We start from the raw sequence: 16,508 nt of genomic DNA on the forward strand, positions 1-16,508 counted from the left end.
GTGGCTGGCGGGGGGGGGGTTGCCCATGCTCCTACCAGATTCCTAAGAACCGAACCCTCTCCCTTCCCTGACAGTGCCTCCACCTTGCCCTTGGCCCGAGGGGTGGCAGTGGCAGCGGCGATGGCGGCGGCAGTGGCGGCACTGGCTGTGGTGGTGGCGATGCGAGGAGAGCGGCGGGTCCCACTGCGGGGGTTGGGGGAAGCCTTGGATGGGGCTTTCTTAGAGGCTGCCCTCCGCAGAAGGCTATTCCCGAGCTTCTTGGGTGTGTTGAGGATGCTGAAGGCCATTGACTGGCGGCGGTCAGCCTGTAGGGAGAGGCTGTCAAACTGGGGGTGCCACTGGCCTCCCAGGCCAACCTGCTGCTCCAGGGCTCGGCCAGCAAGGCCCCTCCAGGGTCTCCCTTCAGCCCCTGACTAACCTGTTTAACAACAGCTGGAGCTGCTTTCTTCTGGGCCTCGGTAGTGCTCTGTCTGCGCCCTTCATGTCGGTCCCGGGGAGTCATGGGGCGTGGGAAACAGGTGGTGGCCTTCTTAGACTATGGGGAAGAGGACAGTTAAGCCAGAGGACAAGTGGACCGTGTCCAACCAGCACCCGTCCCCCTTCTGAGCCGGGAGCCTCCCCGCTAATCAACTTATGGGAGCCGACATCACCCACCTCGGGGGTGCCAGGGCCCTGGTGGGGCTCTGCGGAGACCCGTTTGCGCTGCTGCCGGGTGGTGATGCCAGCGCCCTCAGCTATCTGGGCTGGCTGCATGCTCGCTCGGCGCAGGGTCTCCCGGGGGTCACCGGTTTTTATCTCCTCATCTGTGATGGTAGGCAGGCTCAGGGAAGGCTGCGTGGGGTAGAAAAAGTGGTCGGTGGAGCCAAGCTGTTTGGAGGTGGAGCAGGACCGCCCCAGAACTCTCTTCACTGGCCTATCTTGTGGAGCAGCTAGAGCCTTCCTATCACAAAAAGCTCCCCACCTACGCCCTCCACTATGGCTGCAAAGAGCAGTCCCAAGAGACCTCTCCAAGCTCCTGCCCACCCACAGGACCTTCACCCCTGAGCTCCCTCCCTGCCAGCTATTTGACTGGAAACAGGTCACCCTCCTTGGCAGGCCAGGGCACTGGGGTGGGATGACGAGGAAGAGGTGAGCCAACAGGGGCAGGTCCATGGCAGGGGGCCCCAGAGCTCACCCTGGACTCCAGAGGGTAGCAGGTCTTTAAGTGCGGGGGGCACACTCGATTGCGCTGCTGCAACTCTGCAATGCGGTTCCAGTCATCCAGCTGCTCAGGCTCATCCTGGCAAGTGCCCATGTAGAAGCTGTTCCTGCCTGTGGAGGGCGAGGAAATTGGAGCAAGTGGGGCTGGAAGGCCAGGAGGAGAGGGGGGAGGTAGCATCCCACCAGCCTTTGCTGCCACCACTCCCATGCACCTAGCCCTTGAACTTCAAGCCTAGCACCCCAGAGCCCTGCTCTGCTCAGTGCTGCAGATACAGGCTCGGGGCTCACAGACCATCCCTACCCTGGGGACTGGCTCATTGCTTCCTCCCTGGGGTCATATGCAGAGGCTGTGACACCGAGAGAAACTAATGGAGGGCCAGGAATCGATACCCAGAGTGGTCCCTGAAGGCAAGAGCCTCAGAAAAGAATCTGAGCATAGCTCCCAGGCCAGTCTGGCCTCTCTGGCAGCCCCTTCCCACCTGAGAAGGGGCCTGGAGGACGACTGACAGCAGCCTGGCAGCACTCTTGTGCTGGGAATCCCAGGCCCGTCATGTGTTTTCTGGTTTATAGCCTGGCTGAGAATGACATCAGTGTTATTGCCCAGCACAGCCCCTTGATGTGACAACAGGCAAGGCCCTCAGACTGCAGGGAGGAGAGGCAGGTGAGGTGCTGGGTGGCGGCCAGGAAGCCAGCCTTGGGTTTTTAAAAGCTTGTCCCTTCCCTGTGCCAGGATCTGCTTCCAGTCTAATCTTTGGGTGTGTTAAGTCCCCACAATCCCCTCACCTGGAGGGGCCCCGCTGGACACCCCAGCCTGGGAGCGGCGAGCGGAGCTGCGAGTGGTGGGCCGGTAGCCAGGCAGGCTTAGCAGAGCCGAGTTGCCGTCGTCGGGAGAGCCCAGGCGGGCTAGAGACTGGGTGGAGGAGGCAGCTCTCGGGCCAGCCTGGGAAGCAGGGGCAGACTGCGTGCTATAGAAGGAGGAGTTGGCGCTGTCTGGCTCCTCCACATCTAGCTTCTGGAAGAGAAGATGCACCTGTTGTAGTAGGGATAGGGGCCCTGACACCCCATCAAGAAGCCTCCCGTTCCCCTTCCCGAAGCGCCTCAGACCCCATGGCTGCACGTATCCACACTGCCTTGCATGGGGTCCTTAGCTGCACTTCTGCAAGAAATGGGCCTTGTTGCCAGAATCCCACACAAGGTACTGAGGCTGTCAAGACTCTTTTCTGTCCATTTTTCCATTGAGTCTATTAACAATGCTTTGAGGGAGGGAAGGCAGAGTGCATCAGACCATTTTAGAAGTGAGGTGCAAAGGAATGAAGTGACTGGCCCAAAGGGCACAAAGCAAGGAAGCGGCAGAGCTGGGGCTAGAACTCACGTCTCCTGAGCTTGTTGGGTTCATCCCACAGTGTCCTTCCACCCAAGTGTGCCAGGCCCCTGACCATCTTTTAGAACTTCTCCAGCTTCTCCCCACCAGAGATGCCCCCCTCCTCTCCTCCCCAACCTCCTAGTGCTATGGAAACAAGGACCAGAGCCCCCAGCCAGGCAGGCAGCCCACTGGGCAACCACAACGCATCTCAGCTACCCAAGGGTGTACCCATGGGTGTGTGGGGAGGCACGGGCCGGACTGCAACTTCTCCACATTGTCTCCCTTAAGCCTGCACAGGGTCACTGCTGTACACGGAGAGGACAGCAGCCTTAGAGTCAGTGGACAGGCAGCCACGTCCAGCCCTGCCCCTTTCTACCAGAGGCCTAAGCAAGTCACCACCCTTAAGCTTTCCCATCTGTGGGTATGGACTGGTCAGCCCTGCCTGCTTCTTGAGGCTGTTTTGAGGACCCGATGGAAAGATGCCCTTGAGAGGAAGCAAGCATTGCTACTCTGCAGCCCCACTTGCAGCAGCCTGACCTTGGTCATGGTGATGTTGATGATTTGCGTGGTGCGCCGACGAGAGGAGCGGGTCTTCCGGCCTGAGTCCAGGAAGACATCCCCCAGGGAGTCCAGGCTGCTCTCCAGCGGGGGCTGACCCCGAGCGGGGATGGGGGTGAAGTAGAGACTCTCCAGGGATTCTACCTTGGGGGGCAGACGCTGGGAGATGGGCGAGGCTGGCTCTCCAGGGATGCTGGTGCCATCTGGCTGGGTACGAGGCAACTTGCTGTGGGGAAAACATCTGCTGAGGTGCCATTCCTGGGGCTACAAGGCATTTTGTCCATCCCTTTGCTCCAAAGCGACCAAGTCCTACATTTATTATTACAAGAAGACTAAGTCAAGCACCCCACCCTCTCTGATTTCTCAGAGGTATCAAGGAGAGTTCTTGACCTTGGCCTTCCATCCGTTCTCCATCCCTGGTGAGCCTATCCACTCCATGGCTCTCTGAACTCAATACTGGCAATTCCCAAACCCTGCTCCCAGACCCATATATCCACAGCCCCAGACCTCCCCCATGGATTCCACAACTAACGAACATGTCCCAAACCAAGTCCATTGTCTGTTCCTCCTCCTGTATCTCCTATTTCAGCAAGTAGGAGCTGGGAGGGGCGGCCTCCACCCAAGCCCCCAGTCACGAACACAGGCACAGTCCTACCTCTTCCCTCTCCTGCCAAACCCAATCGGCGAGTGAGTCTCCTGAGAGCTCTCCTAACCACACCATACTCCACTCTCACGCCCCTCCCTGCCTGCCTTGCCCCCTCTCACCTAGACTTACAACAGCCTCTGAGAGACACAGAGTGGAGACAAACAAGGACTCGAGCCAGGCTGCCCAGGTTCAAGCCTAGCCCTGCCACTGTGGCACCTTGGGCAAGTGACCGCCCCTCTGCCCCAATTTCATCTGTGAAAGGAGATAATCATAGACGCTTCCTCAGAGTTGTTAAGGGATAAATGAATGAATACTTTTCAGGTGTTTATAACAGTGTCTGACACACATAAGTGTTGAACATTTCTAAAAACACATTTATTGTTTTTATTAAAGTCTCAGTTTTCCCCTATCAGGACAGGCTTTCTAAGATGCAAACCGGACCATGTGCTCCTCAACACATGTGCTCACCCCCCACTCAGTGGGGAGTCCAGCCGGTCCTCAGGGACTTGGGCCCGAGCCCTTGCAACTTCATGTTCCAGCCCATCCAGGCTCTTTCTCGGCCTCTGCTCTCAACCACTCTCCTCCGTCCATCAGACACACCCCTACGGCTTCTTTCAAGACTCAGAGCAGGAGTGACAGCCTCCATGATGCCTTTTCTGACCACTCATTTTTATTTACTCCCACTGTGCTATATACAAACATCTGGCCTAATACCTCTAATACTTTCTTTATTCTTCTCTAAGAATAAGCTTCCAGAGGGCAAAGGGTTCACATCTTATTTATCTCACAGCCCCAGTGCCCAGGATACAGCCTGATAAACAGGGGGCGCTCAAAGGACAACAGACGGAGGGAGGAAGGGTGCCTCCTGACCTGGTGATAGTGAGTGGGGTCCCCTCCTCGCAGCTCAGATCCAGGCTGTCAATGCTCAAGTCCAGCTGAGGCTTAGCCTGCGGCTCCCGGCTCTTTAAGGCGTCAGTCGCCACCTGGAACTTGCCCAGGTCCCGAAGCTGCTGGTCAGCGTGGGCAACCTGGGAAGGAGAGCCGAGGGAGAGTGAAGGGAGGCCTAAGCAGGGATGGCTGAGGAGAGGAGGGCGTCAGTGCAGCCAGGGCCCTACCTGTGCCTCCAGGCTGCGCACCTGGGCGGTGAGGTGACGGCAGGTCTGCTCGGCCTCCCTGGTCTTCAGCCCGGCCTGCTGCAGTTCCCGGCCCAGCCGATCCGCTTCAGCCCGCAGCTCCTTGTTCTCTGTCTGCAGCTGCTCCAGGCCCCGCAGCTGCTCCTGCAGCTCTTGGTTCTGCTGCTTCTTGGCATCATAATGAGTCTTGGCCTTCTCCATCTGGGTGGGCAGAGGGCAGGTGTGTTGGTGGGGCTGGGGTAGGGTGGGGCAGGTGGGCAGGACCAGGCTCCTCACCTGCAGCTTGTAGTGCTCAGCCGCCTGCTCCTTCTGGCTCAGCTGGGCCTGCAGCTCATTCAGCTGGGCCTGGAGGCGCTGCGCCTCTTGCTGGCTCTCACCTCCCTGGGCCTGGAAAGCACAAGAAGGGCTGATCAGGGCTGCTGGTCTGTTTGCTCCACCCGAATCCATAGCCTCCTGGGCTCCATGGATGTTTTCAGACTCCTGCCTAACCTCTCAGGACACACAAAAAGACCTTTTACCCGCTCCCAACTCCAGCCTACCAAAACACCACACACCCCTCGAAGTGCACCTTCTATAGGAGCTTTTCCTGTCCAGCTAATGCCATTTCTGGAAGAGTTCTGGCAGCCTGCCTTTGCTTCTTTGAGACCAGGCACAAACCATCTCACTCTCTCTCCATGAGTACAGTCTCCCCGAGGAGGAAGGGCACTGATCCCCAGGGAACACCAGGGTGCAGAGCATGGAGCTAGGCACACAGCATGTGTGCTCTCTGAGGACACGTGAATTCATTTCTGCTCAAAACCACTCTAGGAACTAACTATCTCCACTTCAGAGATGAAGAAACTGAGCTCAGACCTTGAAAGCAAATTGACCAGGGTCACAGTAACTAAACAGCAGAGTAAGACTTGAACCTTGGTCCACCTGACTCCAAAGCCTGTGTGGGCTCATTTATGATGCCGGCACTGCCTCCTATCCAGACCATAGACTCCTGGGGAGCAGGGCCTGTGGCGGATTCTCTGTCCACCTACAACACCAGCAAATACTACGTCTGTAGCAGGCACTGGACAGGGCCATCCAGATCCAGCCTTACCTCTCCACATCTCCCAGCACCAGGAAGGCCCCTAAGAAGAGTGTAATAAGCATCTGTTTATCACGTAATTGTGACATGGTGTGGAGTACATGGCAGTGAGCTGGGGAAACAAAGCTGAGCTCCCACCAACTCTGTGACCCTCCGAGGGCCACTGGTGCCAAATTCCTTTGCCCCTAACTAAAAGCTGTGACGCCTAGAGCTGCAAAAAAGCAAATATTAAACCAAAGAAGGTGACATCGCTGAAAGCATTAAGAATATTAAATTGCATTGTAATATTAAACGTTACTGACGCTCCTCCCTGAGATTTAGCAGCGCAACCCAACTGAACTTTCTGCAGTGATGGAAATGTTCTGATTTGCCCTGTCCAGTACAGCAGCCACTAGCCACACATGGCTACTGAGCAGTGGAACTGTAGCTAGCGCAACTGAGAAACTGAATTTTAAATTTCATTTCAATTTAAATAACCACACATGGCTAGTGGCTACTGTAGCAGACAGTGAAGGTATGGGGGTTGGGGGCCACTCCAGTCTTCCCTCGAGAGCTCCCAGAGGCACAGGCGGGGCTCCTGAGGCTGCCAGGCCCCAGGGTGCCCCAACCCAGGGGCTTAGCACCTTCCCTCCCCGCTTGACCTGAGGCTAGCAGAGGGCAGGCCCATCCCCCAGCTGTCCCACCTTCAGCTTCTGCTGCTGCACCTTGCTGGCTTGGTCATGGTCAGCTAGCTTCTTACTCAGTTCTTCCACCTGGGGCAGGAAGGGAAAAGGAGAAGACAAGACTCAGGGAGGCCTTCCCCTGGATGTCCAGACAAATTACGCGGTTTTCCCCAGACCAGTCCCCAGTGTTCCTGGAAGAAGAAACTCAGGTCCTTTTTCTGGCCTCTAATTAGGGAACGGCCTGCTGCCCAGGCTGGTCAGCAGGACATTGAGTGATGTGACCCAACTCAAGTGCTGCCAGAGCCACCTGCCTGTGCTCGCCTCCAACCCCCACCTGCAGAGACAGAGACAGCACAGCTGACTCAGGAGCCGACACCCCACCACGTCCTACTGCCGCTGCTGCCGCTCCAGCCCCAACCTTCCCGGGCCAGACAGGACCAGGGGACCCAGTCTACCACTCCAGCAGACGTACTCAGTGAGTGCCCATCCCCCCTCCTCCCAGATACGGCCAGAGAAAAAGCCAGATGCTCGGACCTCTTCCCAATATCCAAAAGCCGTTAGGGTTGGTGCTAGCGGTGTGGCTGCTGTGCTTAGCACTGGGGGTCAGGCTGCTGGAAGAGGAGGGCAGGGGCAGCACATGTACTCCAAGCCCACCCCACTCCCACAGAGAGGAAGAGCGAAGGGAGGGAGGGGACGAGAGGGAGCATAACAGCCACAAACACTCCTGGCTCCCCCAGGCATTCCAGGAGCTCAAGCATGATCAGCAAAGGTGAGAGGCAAGGGCTCCATTGCTAACTGTTTGCTATTCAGTTTGAGCTTCCCCATCATCTCAGGCTCCTCGGAGGAGATGATGGGAGGAGAGAAGGGCCGACTCCTCAGCAGGCCCAAGGTGACAGGGTAGGAGGAGTGGTGGAAAGCGTGCTCCCACTAAATACCAGTTCGATAGCTTTGATGTCTAGGGCAGCAGAGATCCTTGTGAGGGCACGGCAGCCAGACCTCCCCTCCTCTGACTTGTGGGAGCCCCTCCTGCTCCTCTCAACCTTGGCCTTCTTGCTCCCAGACATCACTACTCCATGCTCGGGGTTAAAACCCCAGAGAGTGATGGGCAGGCGTCCTGAGCTCACAACCCCCCTAATCTATGGGGACCTCCTGCACATCATCTTTCTGGTTTCTGTGGGAAAGAAGGGGCCTGTGTTAAACAAGGCCCATGGGCATCCTGCGAGTCCCCACAGTTGAGTACCCAAACTTGGAGTAGGTCTTGGAGGTTCAGGAATCCCAAGAGCAGTCTGTCGCTGGATCTGGTATGGGAAAGGTGAAGCCTACCCTACCCCTCATCCCTGACAAGCGATGAAAGCACAGAAAAGTGGAGAGGCCGACCTGGGATGGGTGGGATGAGGCCTGAGAGAGGGCCTAGCACACTGCACTCCGGGGCGGCCTGGGCCTGGGTTCCACGGCTTGACCCTGCCCCCTTCACAAACAGTTCACAACAGGAGCCAGCGGAGGCAAGCTGCAGCCGGGGTCATGCACCGAGACCAGTCACCACTTAAGCAGCCAGCATTTAGCGAGGACCTCAGGCATTACCTGCTTAGTTTGCTCTCTCTGAAATAACTCTAGCTGCTCCACCTGTGCGTGGGGAGGAGCAACGGAGACAGCATGAGATGGGGGCCAAAGAGGCACTGGCCCTGGTGCCAGGCTGACCTCACCGAGGCTCTAATCTTCCCATGGAACTAGACGTCTAAAAATTTTTGTAAATGCTAGCTCGGGTCATTCTAGTCGCCGGTGGCTCTCGGGGCCTCCACTGCAAGGGCGCCTCCTCACGACACTGTGCCTCAACGGGCTGATGGCCTTTGCAGCCTGACTCTCCAGGGACAGAGGCTTCGGAGAAGAGGAGGCTATTGGTATTTTCTGTAGGCCAACGGGGTGGGGGCAACAGACTTGAACTCTACCAGTCACCTCTCTTCCTCTGCCACCCAGTGAGTGTGGGAAGACAAGACACTCTAATCATGTGGGAGCCGGAGGCCCAGGAATGCAGAGAGACAACGTCCCCCCCTCCCACAGGGCTGCTCTCTGGGGGCGTGCTTGAGCTGGATGCCTCACCTGGGCTGTGAGTTTCTGCCTCTCCTCCTGGAAACGCTGCCTCTCCTCCAGGACCTTGGCCTTGGCACCCTCGTACTTGGCAGTCATCACCTCCAGCTCCCGGGCAGAACTCTGTGCCTCCCGCTGCATCTCGGCCAGACGGGTCTCAGCTTCAGCACGCACAGCTGCCAGCTCTTGGCCGTACTTCTCCCGGGCCTGGTCCAGCTCCACTTCCAGGAACTGCCGGCCGAGGTTGGCCCGCTCGCCCAGCCCCCGGTTCTCCTCCGCCAGCAGGCCATGAGCCTTCTTCAGCATGCTCAGCTGCTCTGCATAGCTGGCCTTCTCTGCCCGCAGCTGCTGGGCTGCTCGCTCCTGCTCTGCCACCTTCTGCCGCAGGGGCACCAGCTCCCCGAGCTCGCGCTGGGCCCGCAGCAGCTCTGCGCGCAGCCCACCGGCTGCCTGCTTGCTCTGCTCCAGCTCCTCTCGATGGCGTTTCTCAGTGGCTGCCTGCTCAGCCTGCAGCTGCTGGCACAGGTGCTTAGCGGGCAGCAGCTCGCTCACCAGGGCCTGCGTGCTGGTGTGCTCAAGCTGCAGGGCAGAGAGGGCCTGCTCCTTCTGGAAGAACTTCTCCTGCCAAGCCTTCAACTCTTGGCCCAGCTCTTCTGCTCGCTCTGCCTGCGAGGCCAGCTCCTGCCTCAGGCTCTCGGAAGCCACCCGCTGCTTCTCTGCCTCCTCCCGGAGGGTCTGGACCTCCTCCCGCAGAGCGGAACTGCGTTCCGCGGCCCTGGCGCTGCTGCTGGCCGTCTCTGCCTGGAGCAGACGCAGCCTCTCTTCCAGCTTCTGACTCTTCTCTGACTCGGCAATAACCAGCCGCTTCAACTCCTTGCTCTCGCCTTCCTTCTCCAGCACCTGGCGGTTCAGGATGGACACCTCCTCCTCCAAGCTGCTGATGAGGCTATTTTTCCTCTCAGCCTCCTGCTGACTCCGGGCCACCTGTGCCTTCCACCCATCCTCAGCCTTGCCGTGCTCCTGGGCCTTGGCGCGGAGGGTGGCCAGCTCCCTCTGGGCTGAGGCTAAGGTGTCCTGACCGCTCCCCAGTTCCTGGGCCTTCTGCTCTAACTGGCCCCGCAAAGTCTCCAGAGCACTGGCCTGCTCCGCGTGGGAGGCGCGCTCAGCCTCGAGGCTGCGCTCCAGGCTGGAGGACTTCTCCTGATACTCGCAGACCTGTTGCTCCAGCCTGCTCACCTCTGCCCGCAGAGCCTCCAGCTCCGGGCCTGTTTGCTCCGTCTTTCCGGTAGCCTCAGACTGGGCTCCCGACCCGGAAGCGTCTTCTCGGCTGGCCGTCCCTAGAGACTGTGGGCACTCCTCCTCTTTCCCGGCCAGCTGTTCCTTCAGCCGCTCCACAGTCTGCTGAAGCTCCTTCAGCTCTGCCCCCTGGGCTGCCTCCTGCCCACGAAGCTTGGCCAGCTCCTGATCCTTCCCCTCCTTTTCCATCAGGGCGCGGGCCAGTGCCTCCTGCAAGGCAGCAAACTCCACACGCTGCTCGTTGAGGGCATTCTGCAGCCGCATCTCAAGCTCGGCCTTGGCGGCCTTCTCCAGGGCAAGGTCGGCTTGGGCCCGGCCCCGCTCCTGGGTCAGCCGCGCCACCTCCCTCTCCTGCTGTCCACGCTCCTCCTGCTGCTGCCCCTGGCTTTCCATCAGCGCGGCGCGCAACCTCTCCAGCTCACTGCCCATTTGCTCTGCCTCACGCTCCATGGCCTGCAGTGCAGCCTGTGTGCTGCAGAACGGGCGTCCCTGATGCTCTTTCAGCCACTCCGACTCTCTGTCTCCTGCCCTGGGCGGCTCCTTGAGTAGCTCCTGGGAGGCCATTTCATGCTGCTCACCCGCCTTGCGCACCAAGGCCTCCAGGTGGACCACCTCCTTGCTGGTGGCAGCCATCTTCTCCTGCAGAGCGGACAGGTCGTCTGCGAGCTTCTGGGCCCTGACCTCCTTCTCCTGGACCTGCTGCAGGGCCCTGGCCAGGCTGGCGTGGAGCTGAGCAAGCTCACTCTGCTGCCGGCCGATCTGGAGCTCGCTGTGGGCCTCTATCCCTGCCACCTTCTCCTTTGCCTCCTGCAGCTCCTGGCGGGCCTTCTCGCATTCCTCCTTCAGGGTCATCAGCTGTTCCTGGAATATGGCTCCGTACTGTGCCTCCTCCTGCTGGCTGTCCTCGTACCGCTCACGCCAGGTGGCCACCTCCTTGGCAAGCTGCTCACACTCACTCTCAGCCTCGCGCTGGGAGGCGATGGCCTCAGCCAGCTCCTGCCGCAGGGCTTCTGTCTTGGCCTGATGGGCCTCCCCGAGCTGCTGCAGTCGGGCCTCCAGCCCCCTGCGCCCAGCCTTCTCTTCTTCCAGCTCCTGCTGTTCCTGCTCGTGCTGCTCCACCAGGCTCCGGGCCTCCGCCTCCAGCCTGGAGATGCATCGCTGCTGCTCTTCCAGGATGTCTGCAGCCCTGTGCTTCTCCTCTTCCAGGCTGCCCTTGGTGACCTTCAAGGACTCCTCAAGGGCCCGGACCTGCTCCTGGAGCTGGGCCTTCTCCTGGGCCACCGTTTCTCTCTCGGTTGCTTTTTGCTGCTCAGACCTCAGCTGGGCCTTCAGCTCTGCCACCTGGGCCTGCGCCTCACACCGCTCCTGGTGGGCTGCCTCAGCACGGGCATGGAGCTCCTCCACCTTCTGGCTCAGCTCTGCCTTCTCCCGCCGGGCCTGTGTCACCGAGGTCTGGGCACTGTCCCGGGCTTCACTAGCAGCCTGAAGCTGCTGTTGCAGGACTTCCAGCTCGGCGGCCTTCTCCTTCCCCAGTGCCTCCAGCTGCTGGAGGGCCGCATCCCTCTCCCGTAAAGAGGCCTCCCGCTCCTCAGCCGCAGCGGCCAGCTGCTGGGCGTGGTCTCGCCGGGTGGCCTTCTGCTCCTTGGTGGCCTCTTCCAACTGCTGTTCCTTCTGCTCCAGGCTGCTGCTCAGCTGCTCCACCTGCTGGCGGAGGCTCTGGGAGGCCTGTTCCTGCCGCTGGAGGGTCTGCGCGAGCTGCGCCTGCTCTGTTTGGGCCTGCTGCTTCAGGCCAGCCAGTTCTTGATCCCGCTGCTGGACGGTGGCATTGAGGGTGGCGAGCTCGGAGGTCATCGTGGCCACCTGGGCAGACAGCCGGGCCCCTTGAGCCTGAGAGGCCTGCTCCAGCTCTTCCTTGGCCTGGCCAAGGTTGGACAGGGAGCCCTGCAGCTCGGCAATCAGGCTGGCCAACTGCTGCTTTTCTTCTTCAAAGTGGCTCCGCTCGGCAAGCAACTTGGCTTCCCGCTGGCCCAGCTCAGTCTCCAGCACCTCCACTCTGGCTTGGAGCTGGGTGTTGTCTGCAGCGAGAGTGGCTGCCTCTTGTTTGAGAGTCTCCAGCTGGTGAGATAAAGAGACAAATGGGGCTCAGCACGACTCCTCGGTCCCCCGGCCCCTCTGGGGATTGAGGACCGCCAGGAACCTGAACACGGCGAACGTGGGGTCTGCAGCAATCCCAGCACACAGGTCTCACCCCTGCCCCTGAGATCCTACCTGCAAGACATCACCCAGCACCTCGCCCTTCTCCCGGGGTGGGTTCTCCCGCAGCTGGGCCAAATGTTCTTCCAGCTGTGAAAGTTTTCCCTGAAGGATTTCATTCTTCTCTTCAAGGCATTTCTGGGAGTATACAAGAGCCCCATGTTAACAGAAGTGGAACAGGCACCGGATTACCACACAAACCCTTTTGAACATCAACAAAACATAAGACCCTATTACCTTATTACCAAGATCTCCTTTTGCCCTGACCTAGGGGAAAACTTGCAGAAATCAAGGACCTGGGACCATGAGAGACCTGACTCTCTAGCCCTGGTACCAGGGCTCAGTTAAGTCAAGTGACCTGCTCATTTCTTCTCCAAGGCTGCTGAGTTTACTCCAGATTTCCTCACTGTATGCCCTTCCTCACTCATGTCTTGACTCTCAGATAATCCAAAAACCCATCAGCTTAAAAATATCCCAACAGTCTGAGCATCAACAGCAGCAGCATCCCCTGGTCCCCTGCCCCACTTTACACCACTGTTCACTAAGTACCTACAATAGGCCAGGCACTGTGCTGGGTACCTCTCTGAATTTCTAACCTACCCAACAGATCTGGGAGGTAGCTACTACCATCCCTTTTTTTTTTTCTACAGGGTAAGAATCTGAAGCTCAGAAGTAAAGTGCTTTGCCCCCGGGCTACATGGTTATTAATAAGTGGCAGAGCTGGATTCTTATTAGCAATAATAAATAACAGTAACTAATTCACTGAGAGCTCACTTTGCACCAGACAATGTGTGTTCAGTGCTCCATATGCATTATCTTACAACGGATAATGAGGCAGCTACCCATTCTTTTTCCCATTTTAGGAAAAGGATGCCTAGAAAGAAAGTCAAGTAACTTGTCCAAGAGCCACACCTTGTAAACAGCAGAGACAGGATTCATAGGTGTACTGGCCTGAAGCCCATTACAGCACACTATTAAGCCTTGAAAAGTAGGCAGCATAATTCCCAAAGGCCCCAAAGAATAGAGCGGTAAACGGAATTCAGCTTTGAGTGTGTGGTCAAGACTGTGGCCCTGACTTCCCCAAGCAGAGGGTTACCTTGTCCTGCAGGGCTGTGCCGAGCTCCTTCTCCAGATGGGTCTGCTTCTCCACCCACTCCCGAGTGGCCTTGCTGTGCTCTTCTGTCAGTTCATTGAGGGCCCCCTGTAGTTGCTGCAGGTGACTGGCAAACTCCCGCAGCTGAGACAGACAAGAGGGAACGCCCATCACCCAGGGTCAAAACTGCCAACACCACTGCTATCTGCCCCCTGAGCTCCAGGGCCTGGACAGCTCCCATTAGCCTTCCAACCTTCCTCAAACCAATCGCAACTATTCACGTCTCTGACTCAGGACTACAAATCAAAACTTAGGGCCACCAGCCGGTCCCTGGCAGCAGCCAATTACGGAATGAGGACATTCTCCTCAACACTCTTTCGGGGAATTTTCCAGACCAATTCAAGCAAAGGGGCTTCCAGGTGGGGGCCAGAAACCTCAACACTCACCTTAAAGGAAAGGTCCCCATTCTCTTCAGAAAGCTGGTTAATTTTGCGATCCATCTGGCTCTTCTCTGTCTTCAGGTCCTGGCACTGCCTCAGAGTTTCGTGGAGCCGTATGGTGAGGCTGCAAGGGAGGGGAGCAGTGAGGAAAGAGCATATCTCCCCTGCCCCGGGAGTGGGAAGGACGGTAGGGAGCACTGTACCTCTCATTCTTGCCACGGAGCTCCTCAAGCTCCCTGGGCTCCAGCGGACTGGCTGCCTGCTTCTCGTGCAGCAGAGCCAGGCGGTCGATGCGCTGCTGCATCACGGCTATCTGCGCATCTGCCCCAGAGGAGGGGAGAGTTAGCACAGGACTAAGGGGAGGAGGGGGAGGAAGGAAGAGGCGTCCAATCCCGGGGAAAGGAAGGAGGGTGGCAAGGACAGAACCAGCTTCCAGGAGGTCAGCCTGACAGGCCCAGGGCTGAGCTCTAAGCATCCGGGCCAGCAGAGGCGACAACACAGAAGACAGAGGGGCCACGCCTCAGACAAGCCCAGCACTTCCCCGGATGAAAATCCCAAATGCTGCCCGTTAACACACATCTGCCAGCGGCAGGCCACCTACCCTTCTCTGTGAGGAGCTTGCGGTTCTCGGCCAACTCCAGCTCCAGCTCGTCTCGATTATTTCTCTCATCTGCAAGCTGCTTCTTCAGCCGCCTCATCTGGAATTGTGGGGTCTGCAGAATGTCACCCATGGGGGAGGCTGGAGAACCTGGGAGGAAGCTGAGGAAGGAGATGGTCCAGATGCCATGGTCAGAAACCGACGTGAGGGCTGAAGCTACCGACCACAGGCGGGGCTGGGGGAGCCCGGCCCTATGGTTGTGAGCACCGGCTGCGGGGCCCAAACACCTGGGGTCTGTCTGCAGTGCTACCTCGTGCCTTATGACATGACCCTGAGAAAGCTTTTCTTCTTCCTCCAAGCCTTAATTTCTCTATACCCTCCCCCGCCCCCATCGCTGCAAAAGGAGTGCATTCCCTTTGCCTCTACAGAGCTGCACTAGGAGAACGGACTTTAGCACAGTCTCCAGGGAAGCAAGAAATTCCATAAACAAAGAACAGCCTTTGAAAGGCCTTCTGCCGAGGACAGATCCCAACCAATTCCCCCATTAGTACTGGGGCAGGGGAGGGCATCCCAGATCTACAAGATACTCCAAGCACTCTTGATGACATAAGGGGCTGGTCAACAGCTTAGCCTCTAGGATGCAGGGATCTGAGGACTGGATGTTGAGGCCCCATCCCAGGAGAAGAGGCCCAGCACATACTTGTTCCCACTGGAAGAGGCGACTTTCTGTAGCTCTAGGAAGCGAACCTCCCTCTTGGCCTGGTGGCTGGGTGGGGAGAGCTCTTCAGAGATGGTGCTGGAACAGGGGGAAGGGACAGGAGCTAGAGGGGAAAGAGTAAACAAGCCAAAGAGAGGTTAGTAAGAGGGTGGACAGATTTGCATCTTTATGCAATTTGAGAACTCGCCTTAGTGGGAATGAATCCAGACACTTATAGGTAAGCTGCAGAGGGAGGCGCTTGGGCAGAACGTGAAGCCTGGTGTCTGGGTTACCCAGAGGTCAGTGCCCTAAGCCAAATCAAGCAAGGGGCTTCTGTTTCCACAGATCCCCGGCACTCGAAGAGCGCAGTGAAGTGACTGTGTCCCCCGTGCTCAGAGACTGGACCAAGTGCTCACGCTTTTCCCTCAAGCCAACCCTGAGCAGATCTCCTCTCAGCCCCAATGACCTCTCGAGTCAGAACCACCAGCCTCCTTGCTGAAGCCCTCCATTCTGAAATCGTGCACTGCCAGCATGACTTCTTTCTCAAAACCTCCTCTTCCCCTGGTTCCCACGGTGACCTTCGCATGGCCCTCCTACTTCTAACACCGGGTCTCGGTCTCCCTCACCTGCTCCTCCCGCCTCCCTCTCCCACCTGCCCTCCAAGCCCCAGAGCTCTGATGGGGCCCGTGTGCTCTGCCCACGGTGCCCAAGGCTTCAATGGCCATCCATACACAGACTTGCAAGCCCACAGCCTGGCCCAGAGCCCTCTCCTGCATTCTAGACTCACATCTGCAACATCTCCACCTGAAGAGCTGACGAGGAACCTGAACACAAGGAACATCCAATTCAGTGGCTGGATGAACGTGCCTAGACCCACACCTTACACCCTGTTGCTGTCAGACGGCTCTTCCAAACAGGCAGCACTCTCACTCTCTCTGATGTACTTCCAGCAAGACACTTGGTAGATTCGATATCTCCCTGTTCTAGCACTTATTCCTTATCATACATTCTGGTTTATGTATCTGCCTTCCCACCTAGAACACGGGCATTATGTAGGAAAAACAATTTTCTAAGACTGTGTACTCCCAGCTTATAAACCTAGAGTAATGACTGTTTAAACTACAAAAAACAAAAAAAGAAGTGTGTGTGTGTGAGGGGAGCGGGGGCGGGTAATCAAGGAGAACCCACAGCAGACATGATCACTTATAAATGTTCTGCTTAGCTGCTGCCAGGCGCAAGAAGGAGCTCTGTGGGAACTGGGATGATGGCAAGATGGCCCAGAAATCAACTTACCCCCTTACACACGTTTCCTAAGCACCAACTCTGTGACTTGTGTTGGGGCAAATCCCCACTGCACTTCCTGACAACTCAGCATCCTAGCACTCCCCAGCTCAGAAAAGAGAGGATCC

General features: G+C 57.9%; 1 protein-coding gene across 12 annotated transcripts in view; it reads right to left on the bottom strand.

The window, feature by feature from the left end:
* NUMA1 (nuclear mitotic apparatus protein 1) overlaps nt 1-16,508 on the bottom strand; it is a 73,176-nt gene that overhangs the window by 970 nt on the left and 55,698 nt on the right. For 10 of the 12 annotated variants that reach the window (XM_079929071.1, XM_079929072.1, XM_079929069.1 and 7 more), the window contains 18 exons: nt 15,103-15,223; nt 14,406-14,563; nt 14,008-14,125; nt 13,811-13,928; nt 13,368-13,508; nt 12,287-12,409; nt 8,735-12,133; nt 8,219-8,260; nt 6,659-6,727; nt 5,177-5,287; nt 4,883-5,101; nt 4,638-4,795; nt 3,101-3,347; nt 1,984-2,212; nt 1,175-1,311; nt 655-831; nt 419-535; nt 84-305 (listed from right to left, as the gene is read on the bottom strand). In XM_079929071.1, the coding sequence (XP_079785197.1) occupies nt 84-305; nt 419-535; nt 655-831; nt 1,175-1,311; nt 1,984-2,212; nt 3,101-3,347; nt 4,638-4,795; nt 4,883-5,101; nt 5,177-5,287; nt 6,659-6,727; nt 8,219-8,260; nt 8,735-12,133; nt 12,287-12,409; nt 13,368-13,508; nt 13,811-13,928; nt 14,008-14,125; nt 14,406-14,563; nt 15,103-15,223 (5,906 nt within the window). The remainder of the gene's footprint in view (nt 1-83; nt 306-418; nt 536-654; nt 832-1,174; nt 1,312-1,983; nt 2,213-3,100; nt 3,348-4,637; nt 4,796-4,882; nt 5,102-5,176; nt 5,288-6,658; nt 6,728-8,218; nt 8,261-8,734; nt 12,134-12,286; nt 12,410-13,367; nt 13,509-13,810; nt 13,929-14,007; nt 14,126-14,405; nt 14,564-15,102; nt 15,224-16,508) is intronic. The other 2 variants (XM_079929066.1, XM_079929065.1) reach the window with 2 other exon arrangements.

This window comes from Stenella coeruleoalba (genome assembly GCF_951394435.1).
Source record: "Stenella coeruleoalba genome assembly, chromosome: 8".
Classification (NCBI taxonomy): domain Eukaryota; kingdom Metazoa; phylum Chordata; class Mammalia; order Artiodactyla; family Delphinidae; genus Stenella; species Stenella coeruleoalba.